At 36.6% G+C, this 10,467-nt stretch overlaps 1 protein-coding gene across 2 annotated transcripts; it reads right to left on the reverse strand.

The window, feature by feature from the left end:
- Positions 1-1,321: 1,321 nt before the first annotated feature.
- LOC137391605 (coiled-coil domain-containing protein 42 homolog) lies at positions 1,322-4,406 on the reverse strand. 2 transcript variants are annotated; one of them, XM_068078118.1, is made up of 6 exons: positions 4,281-4,406; positions 3,509-3,613; positions 2,361-2,532; positions 1,957-2,189; positions 1,760-1,859; positions 1,322-1,445 (listed from the first exon to the last, which is right to left on the reverse strand). In XM_068078118.1, exons 3-6 carry the CDS (start codon positions 2,505-2,507, stop codon positions 1,335-1,337), a joined length of 591 nt encoding a protein of 196 aa, XP_067934219.1. In that variant the 5' UTR covers positions 2,508-2,532; positions 3,509-3,613; positions 4,281-4,406; the 3' UTR covers positions 1,322-1,334. The 2 variants fall into 2 exon arrangements, with proteins under 2 accessions (XP_067934219.1, XP_067934218.1); XM_068078117.1 differs by lacking the exons at positions 3,509-3,613; positions 4,281-4,406 and adding an exon at positions 2,913-2,993.
- Positions 4,407-10,467: the final 6,061 nt, after the last annotated feature.

Below are 10,467 nucleotides of genomic sequence, written 5' to 3' on the forward strand. Positions count from 1 at the left end.
GAACATTGGCAATTTAAAAATACAATTTCGATTGATGTACCATATAGTGTACATTCTAATTTTTATTTAGATATTAGTTTTTAAAATGTCATCGCTACAAAACCAAACAGTTGGCCGCCTTACCGAAGCGCGGCATTACCTTCGTCGCAGTGATGTTAATGCGGTACGCGATTAGCATTTACCGCTAATTCGCTTTCTGGGAAAATCCGTTCTACGGGAGGCAACCCTAGAGGACTGTAAAGAACCGGAAAAGTCCTTGAATGTACATGTACTCTACTAGTGTGTACAAAGACGTGTTGTGACGGACGTAGAAAATAGCCTTTAAAATTCCAAAAGTGCTTTAGAAAGTTTAAAGGTTGACTCGCAACAAAATTCACATTACCGTTGTTTGATATGAAAAGATTCACCATGTCTTACTCTGTTGTGTTGTAGGTGCAAAATATGTGGAAAGGTGATTACAAGCTCTTAAAAGCTCAAAAAAGAACAGAAAATCGCAGCCACACGAGACCTAATCTAATCTAAAATTTTCCCACAACACCCTTCTAGAAGAAATGAGAGGTGTGGGAACTCTTTTATTACAAAAATTCTTTACTAAAAACCTCTCAGGTAGACCGCCATAGTTTGGATTCCCTTTCTAAAACGGATCAATGTGGGTGTAGTTGTGAGAGATGGTTTCTGTTTACACTTTCTTGCAACCTTAATCGTCGAAATGTTTTCACAAATATACTTCACGCATTCAATAAAACTATGTCTATTGTTCTTACGCGTCTATTTTATCATCACTGTAATGCTGTCACTTTTAGCAGTGATATCTTATAACTTACCGTAAAAATTCGTTTTTAGCCCTTTTAGCCTAAAAAAATCTTTTAGCCATTTCTTGCAGGAGTACATATCATTGTCTGATAATCATGACGAGCCTGTTGGTCACCTGTGATAATCGAAAAGTGCTGCAGAAATTATTTGCGAAGTTTTGGGTCACCTGATCAGATTACGACTTGCCAATTAGACCAGGCCGAAACAGAACTGTAAAGTAGCGAGCATCTATATTTGATACGGGGTCTCCGGGGTCAATCACACATTGACACGGCCATGACTCGCTCTAAACTCTAAACTTTAGAGTCTAAAGTATAGGTAAGTTTAGTTACGGAATAGTCTATATAGCCAGATCGCAAGCGTCTGAATAATGCATCATCGTTTTGGAAACATTTTGAGAGGTTCTTACTACATATATTTCTGATAATGTTTCTTCATTAGAATGAAAAGACATTCAGAAAATACAACACAAGATAAAGGAATCACAAAAAAACGTTGAACGGGAAATGCTGGACAGAGCATCACTCGCAAGCTTGGTACTTCCTCAAGGTTGTGTTACTTAGTTGACCATGAATACCAGACTTCTTTATATCATCAAGGATATGTGTCAAGTCCACGATATACGTGCAAATCTAAAATATCAGCAAAATAGGTTTTGGTAAAGGTCATACACAATAAATGTGTAAGATTCTGTTAATGAAAACAAACTAACAAGCACAAAAAATACTTCAAAGATTTTTCCCAACATGACTATATTTATTATTTTTTGCCTTGTGAGTCTCCAATATTTTAACTAATGTGTTACATTAAAATTGACATCAATGCCACAATAACATAAATTGCAGACATAATAAACTGAACAGCACATGTATCACCTACCTATTAATTTCACTTTTAGCCTCATCGTAATACACCTAAAATTAACACGCCTAAAACTAACACCTACCATGTCAAGCTGGTCAACAGGGTCAGTGATATCATTGAAATTATGACTGGACATCCTTGAGCTCTGGCGCAGCATAAGATGAAACATCGCATAGGTCGACCTGAACATGACACAATAAGGTAACTTAATAGTAGCAAGTACATATTCATACACAGTAAAAACGTTCAATAAAGTATATTACCTTATGCATAACTTACATGCGAATGCGCCCTAGCTCAAGTGTCTTATTAGCCGCAGTGTTCTCTATGTGAGTCATCTGGTTATCCAACCTCTCTGATCTCACAAGCAGTACCTCAAGCTCAAGCTGCAACTCGGACAGCCTGTTAGTAAGGGAGAGAATTTCTGCATCCTTCCTCGCAACATACCTACTCAACTGCTGCCGCTGTGACTCACCAATGGCATGAGAGCTCTCTTCCTTGCTGTACAACTCCTATAAGACAACAAATGGGCTACCACCACTACATCATGACAATGAGAGTTTAAACCCAAGCAGAACATAGCTGAATAGATGCGAGCACAAGTGATAGTAATATCGACTGTAATTGTTGTGCAGCAAAACAAAACATTCCCTAGTAAAATGCAATTTGTTTCATGAACAAACCTTATGAGTTTGTCGAAGAGTTTCGTATCGTGAAACAATATCCCTAACTTCATTAAATTCCTCTGAACTTTTAAGAAGTTGCTCCAAGAATTGAGCGTAATTGCGAAGTTTGTCTAGCATGGCCTTTAGAGCGTCTCGTCTCTCCATACACTCTGACAGACGACTCTCAAGCCTAAAGAAAAAGACACATAAACTACAGCTGCATAGATGGATAAACATTTCGGTACAGCAACCGATCAAAGCTATCAACTTTGATCCTTCTGCTAAAAGACTAAACACGCAACACTAAAAACTCACACAAGCAAATTTAGTGGTAAAATACTTGAAAATATACACACAATTCCGACGTTGCATTGCTTAAAACCCAAATTATGATAACTGGGACAGACCCGGTAGAGCTAGCCATATGTACAAATCTTACCATTTTGCATTACTTTTTTTACTCCAGTCCACCTAGTATGCCCAGCCCTTAATTTAGGCAACACTTTAAATGAGACAGCAACATTGCAACAAAATAACGACAAAAACAGCTCAACACAAAATGCTACAAACTCAGCAAGCTCGCGAGCTTTCTCTTCAGCCAGCAATTTTTCTAGACGCGCTTTCTTCATTGCCCGCAAGCTTTTCATATCATTTTCCTGCAATATTGTGATGACTGTTCGGTTAGTGGCAGTTATAATTTAATTACATAATCCTAGATGTAAGCATATTACACTTAACACTTCTCCAAATTACAACAACTTCCTGAGTTGATTCAGGCAAAAATGCAGTGAAGGTCATATGGGTTATACCGTTATAAGGTCATATGGGTTAAAAGGTAATATGGGTTATAAGATCATATGGGTTAAAAGGTCATATGGGTTATAAGGTCATATGGGTTATATAAGGTCATATGGGTTATAAGGTCATATGGGTTATAAGGTCAGGGGTTATAAGGTCATATGGGTTAAAAGGTCATATGGGTTATAAGGTCACATGGGTCATAAGGTCATATGGGTTAAAAGGTCATATGGGTGATAAGGTCATGTGGGTACATATGAACTTCATACATATGGGTAGTTACAAAAACTGAACAATGCCTTGAAGCTATTGATAGGCATTGTACAACGATAGGAGCTGATGATTATTATAGATAGAGATAAACTTACTCGAATATAAAACTCAAATCGAGCTAAGTGACTTTGCAACTGCTGCTCTTTTATTTTGAAAGCGACCCTCCGACTCTCAAGCCCAGCCATTTTGATTTTAAATTCCTACAAATATAACAAGCTGTATACAATGGTGGAAACTTATGCTCTGGCAGCTTAATTATCGCGTAACAAACTGACAGCCGCTGCTCATACAGCTGTTTTAACTGCTGATCAGAAGGGAGACAAAGACAGCAATGTTTCCAGAATCAAGCAGCTCGAATAATAAGAGTCTGACAAGATTCCTATTATCATTATTACTATTATTATGCATTACATATGCACGCATGAAATGGATGAACGGTTGTAATTCTGTATGTACTTTTATAGTGTTTACAGCGAAAGGTCTGCAACAAGTCCAGTTCTGTTTTAGAGAAATTAGACAATAAAACATTTTTGGCAATAATAGGTATTTCAACCCCACCTGGTTGGCTCAAAATATTAAAGGTTGACTTGCAATAAAATTCACATTACAGTTATTTGGTATCAAAAGATTCACCACGGCTTACTCTGTTGTGTTGTAGGTGCCAAATATGTGGAAATGTGATTACAAGCTCTTAAAAGCTCAAATTAGCTATATTAGTCCCTTTGCCATATTGCATAATGTTGGACTAATGTAAAAAGTACTACCAGACATTTATTATGATAATCTCTATACATAAAATAAACTCTAATATAATTTTAAAAGTACCTAAGGATAAACTTTAAAATAAAAATACGAAAATTGTTTGACCTCTTTTTTTATGGACAGAGTTTCGTCTAACTCAGCTAGCTGTTGTCGAGAGCTCAAAAGCTTAGCAGCTGCCGAGAACTTATCTAGTTGACTAGCTTCAGGTATTGGCACGAATGTTTTGTCAAGGAATCTATCAGATATCATCTCATCCATCTTCTTGTTAAAACTCCAAGCCATGTTACCTACAGTAATAGCACGCTTATACCATTGGTGAGAGTCAACTTCCAGAAATGTTAGCAAACAAAATAATACTTTTAAAATACATGGATAGTACATTTCATCATAAGATAAACTCAACTGCTCAGTCTGATATCAAAATTTATCAACATATAATAGCATATTTATTAAATGAGGGCATAAAATCCCTTTTAAATTTTTGTTCTACAGACTTATCTTTTCAAAGTAGTATGATCAAATTTTAATGTATTGTCTCAAGCCCATAGCTTTCTTTGACTTGACCCCAAAAATATGATAGAAGTATATATGAATGTATTATGACACCATTTAATTGGTTGTTACCACTTAAAGATCTTGCTTTGATATGGATTTCTTTGATTGAATCACCTTTATACAATGATATTTTGATATGATATTTTCAACATAAAAATCTAAGATAAATTTGAGAGCATTGAATTGACTCAGCATCTTTAAGAGTCGAAATACTGTCTGATTGTGCATGAGTGAACGAGTGACAAATGGGCCGGCCTTATGCCAGCTGGCTGCCAGTTGTGTGCAGGCTAGTCAGAAACTAGTTGCCAGCAAGACTTCCAAATAGTAAGTTCATACTAGCAACGTTATATTGGTATAACATTAAATTGATATTCATAAGACTTAATGTTTGATGTATTTAATCATCTTTATCTTGTTACACTTATTATTATTGTGTTAGTCTGGATTTATTTCGATGCATAACAATCCAATGAATGGGTGGAGCTGTTGTAAGAAAATTGGTTGGTTGCTCTGCAGAAGCCAGTTGGACTACAGTATTTAAACAAATATATTTTGTCAAATATATACATGTCAATAGTTTTCATTTTATTCGGAAGGCACCAAACTTGATTTAAAGGAGGTGAGGCATGAGAATTTTTTGCAATCGATTCTGGAATTGTTCACCTCAATCTGCCCTTTGGGCAATGAACTGCTGAAATGGTGATGACAATACATTTAAAGTGCTGACACAATACATCATATCAAAGCATGTTGCGAAAAAATGGGCTGATTTTTAATACAGTTGAAAATAGGGGACTTTGCATGGTTGTTTTTTTGCAGTTATTACATAAATTTGATGAAAACAAAGCGAAAATTTGAATAAAATTAAAAATTGCCAGATGGTCAAGCTATTGCAGTAGTGATATAATATTAATTGTATAGATAGACAACGACATGTAATAGACCGAAATTCCTTAGCAATGCATAGCCAAAAATTATGTAAAACAACAGCCAACCCACAAGTAGGCTACATATATTAGTGATAAAATGCCTCTTCATGAAGAATATCTTGATCAGTGTTCTTGAAAGCTTTGATAAGTCGAAAATGTTGTTGGAATAATGTGTAACTCAAAACATTAAATTTCTCAGTCAAGTAAGTACATAGGCAGCCACATAACTGTAAGAACAAGACTTCGGGCTTTTTGTTGACCCAAGTTTATGACCTGCACAAACATGCCAAACGATTACAAGTCATCCCACAATGAAACTATTTTCGATTAAAGTTGACTTGCCTGCCCTGCAACCATGTTTGCAAAATGTGCAAACTTAGCGGCTGTCACACTTGCTTTAAAAGCGGCACGCATATCTGTAGTTCAAGTATCATTAAGTTAGTTGTTATAGAGCAAGACATCTGGCTAGATGCAGGATTGCCAGTATTGAGTCGAGTAGTAGCTGGTTGGTATAGTGCTGCGCTATAAAACGATATCATTCAATGTGACAATATATGTCAGCGAATGATTTTATATTTGGTCAGTTTTCAAATCGATATGAATATCGAAGCCGATATTTTATCATTCATTTATTTACCCGATTTTATAGTCATATTGACTAAACTGGAGTTATCCACTCTCCTTATTGTAAAGAGGGAACAACTCCTGTTTTTCAACCGATAGTAACTAATATCTTTTCATATCGTCAATGTTAAAGGTTGACTTGCAACAAAATTCACATTACAGTTATTTGGTATCAAAAGATTCACCATGTCTTACTCTGTTGTGTTGGAGGTGCCAAATACGTGGAAATGTGATTACAAGCTCTTAAAAGCTCAAAAACGAAAAGCCGCCGTAGATTGGAATCTCTTTATTTCTCTGACATGTTCATTACAGTTTGGTTATCGTCTTGTCACGTGATTTTCTCACGTGAATTGAAGGCCAATAAAAAGCTCAATATAAAACTTATCGTAGCACTAGTTTAAGACAAAAATTCGGGTTTTACCGAAGACCCCGTATTAAATATAGATGCTCGCTACTTTACAGTTTTGTTTCGGCATTATTCAATCGTCAAGTCGTAATCTGATCACGTGACCCAATACTTCGCAAATAATTTTTGCAGCACTTCGATTATCACAGGTAATCAACAGGCTCATCATGATTATCAGACAATGATATGTACTCCTTCGAGCTAAGGTTAAAATGTTTAACGATTTTTTACGGTAAGTTATAAGATATTAGTGCTAAAAGTGACAGCATTACAATGACGATAAAACAGACACGTAAGAACAATAGACATGGTTTTATTGAATGCGTGAAGTATATTTGTGAAAATATTTCGACGAATGAGGTTGCATGAAAGTGTAAACAGAAACCATCCTGTAACAACTAGGTCCCATTTGAGCGGTTTTGGAAAGCGAATCCAAACTACAGCGGTCTCGTGTGGCTACGAATAACTGTTCGTTTTTTAGCTTTTAAGAGCTTGTAATCACATTCCCATATATTTTGCACCTACAACACAACAGAGTAAGACATGGTGAATCTTATGATACCAAATAACTGTAATGTGAATTTTGTTGCAAGTCAACCTTTAAGAAAATAATTTGTGGTTCGCAAGGCGAGTTGGATTGAAACAAGTAATATTAACAGCCTAACATTATATATCGATAGAAGACAACTCCAGTGTTCGATATTTTCCGCTATTCAATATACATGTATTTAGAGACCAAATAGGTAATCAAATGTGAAGATATTGTGCAGCACTAGTTGGTAGCATGCTGGATACCTTATTATGCTGGATACCTGATGTCTCTATTAATCGGTGCAGGAATAAAAGGAAATACTGCCGGGTTGCCTTTAAAGTGACAAAATAGTCTTTTTAAATTGGTAGGAATGGTGTGATCTAGAGAATCATGCACTTACAGTACCAATGATCATAGATGTTGATACCTTGAATACCTGATGGTTTCTTAAATGTGGCAGCCTAGCTTAAAAGACGTATTTTGATTCTTGCCTGAGTTGGATTGAAAATGGAATCTCAGCAACTTAAGCAAAAGTATTTATGCAATGGCATAACAAAATAAAGCAAAAGGTAGTGGCAAAAAAAAACACACTTGTCAATTTACTCAAAAGATTACCATAATTCCCACATATTAGCTGATTCTAAATTGAAAAAATTTTACCAAACCAAAGGGTCCAGCTTATATGCGCGTCACTCCGATTGAAAACAAACGAAATGACATTATGCTAACATAATATTAACAACTACAACCACAATTGAAAAACATGCAATGGAACCGGTACATTTAGCCTTTTTCTGTCCAGCTTTTGTTCTGACGGTAAGAGCGTGCATACCCACGCGAATCAGCTCTTGTTTGCTAATAATACACTATGGTGACAATAATGGTCTATGGTTGCTTACCATACACATGATTGCTTCCATTTTATCTGCGTCTCATGTAGTTGCATTGATAGTGTCGCTAATACAGTTAAAGTGATTTTACCTAAGAAAGGAAATGAATGCATCATTATTACTGTTACAAATAAATACTCAGTCGCTACTGCTATTGCTCAATAGATAATCATCATAAGTCCATTGATCTACATTTTGTGAAATCTATGTAGCTGTAATGCATATGATCACTGCAAAGAAGAAATAGCTATCAAAAGTGTTTTTGCAAAGTGAAACTACAGTCAACCTGAGATGCAAAAATGTTTTCCACTGGCTCAACACAAACAGATGATTGTTCCCTTTCGATTAAGTGAAGACGGGATAGGCTGATTATAAAGCTAATCACCACTTAAAAACGTTTTTTTTATTAAGCCTACAAAAGCCGCTCCACTTTCGCTATCTTTTGCTTTGATAGATATTTATGACATGTTACGATTTATGGGATAGACATATATGCGAGATAGGCTTCTATACGAACAAATGGTAACAAAACACACTTTTTACTGACTGCATGAACTTGGTAATACAAGAAAAACTAAAAGCCAATTCAGCCCAAATAAGCTGGCAGGACAAGTCGATGAAGCCTAGGCAAGGTGGCTAAAACTGTCCATTACACGAAGGTACCAGCAGGCAACACAGACAAAGAACCGATAGCAACCCTTTGTAGAAGGTGTTCCCATAGAGACTGGTACGGATGAAAAATCAGCTTCAAACAAAAGAGGCTGTACCACAACCAACAAGCCAGGGTAGCTGTTTTAAAGCGACGGAACGTAGGCGAGGAGGCAGTAACATCTGCTTTAAAAGCAACAGTTTCTAGGCTTGAAAGGCTATGTAACAACTCAATTAGTACTGGTCAACCAGAAGCAGAAAGAACCAGAAATTACTGCAGCTCAGGTGTTCCAGAGATTGTGTACCTTGCATTACGATTTCATTGATACACACTGCATTGCAAAGCTGCTGTCAAAATGGTTGTTAGACAGGCTTACAACTCCAGGTAAGAATTCGATAGCAGGATGCATTTCTAATGGCAAGATGGCTAATCAGACAGGGTGGCCATTTTATGGTGCTCAGAGGTTGCCAACGCAAATATAGGTCAATAAGATCAAAAAACAAATGGTTATCCTAAGAAGGATTAGTTTGGTCATAATCTTGCTAAGGGCTCATGAATTTCTATCAGTTCATATAACATGTAAACGGTAAAAACTAAGGTGCACCGATCGGCTAATCAGCAACATATAAGTAGCTATAGAGCTGTTAATTCATACCCCGACCATGGCCATGACACAGCAGTGTTGGGTAGCTGCCAAGAATGAGAGACGATTAAGGAAATTGTTTTTTCTGCTAGAACAAGCCTGATGACCATAGCAGCGTGACAACTATGTCATTGAATTATGCATACCAACTAATATGACTGAAAACTGGAACCACCATAGGAATGTTCAAAGGCGCGGAGGAGCAAGGAATGGATCCTACACAGCCATTGACAAGACATGAAAGAGCAATCAGTTTACCACAGCTTCAGATAAAAAAAAGTTGCTATTGATTCACCAACCAACATTAGGCTAGCAGAGATAGAGCAGGACTTGTATGTTGCTGATTAACTCGGTTAAGAGCACTTAAGTTGGTATTGAGCTAACCACCTGCCAACTGGCCAGCCGAAAAAAGATGAAAGTTATATTTTTGTTAGTTGGTACCAACTTAATAGGGATTATTAACAAGATTGCCTTGAAAGTGGAAAGGTACCAGCTACCTTAGCAGGTTTTATGTGGGGATGTATATCATTGCTTTCTTATAATATAATTCTATGCCGAAACAGCCAGCTAGCAACTAATTAGTAGCCATTTTTCAAGATAATGTCACAATTTTGTTATCGAAATAGAAACTTGGCAGCAAATAACAAAGTATTCCTACTGCAAACCTTTGTTATTTGTCCACTTGCTATGCCACAAATTTGCTAAAGGTATATCTGAAGCAGTAGAAAAAAAGTAAATAAATATTTAAAGGGAAACGGCTATGAATCCGATAGCCCAAATACTAAATTTGGTTGCAACGCTGGGTCGTCACGCTCACGTCTTGCCAGAAATGGTTACGAACACAAAATACAATGACTTCTTTAATGTGTTAGGTTTTAGCTGTATATACCTTGCAGGAGAGATTTAGCGTCAAACTACTAAAGCAATGAACGTCGATGACAACGTACGTCAACACAACATCAAACGAAAGTCGACACTAATACAGCAAATATTTTGGACATTATCGTCATTTCGCCAATGTTCGTTAGCTGCACAAACGTTACTTCGACAATGTCGAAGTTCGC

The sequence above is a fragment of the Watersipora subatra genome, chromosome 3, assembly GCF_963576615.1.
Source record: "Watersipora subatra chromosome 3, tzWatSuba1.1, whole genome shotgun sequence".
Taxonomy (NCBI): domain Eukaryota; kingdom Metazoa; phylum Bryozoa; class Gymnolaemata; order Cheilostomatida; family Watersiporidae; genus Watersipora; species Watersipora subatra.

Coding starts and splice junctions, on each gene's coding strand:
- LOC137391605 (XM_068078117.1), bottom strand. CDS start 2,989: ATGAAAAGCTTGCGGGCAATGAAGAAAGCGCGTCTAGAAAAATTGCTG. Junction 2,533..2,912: donor AAAGCTCGCGAGCTTGCTGA/GTTTGTAGCATT, acceptor CTTTTTCTTTAG/GCTTGAGAGTCGTCTGTCAG. Junction 1,860..1,956: donor GAGCTAGGGCGCATTCGCAT/GTAAGTTATGCA, acceptor TGTCATGTTCAG/GTCGACCTATGCGATGTTTC.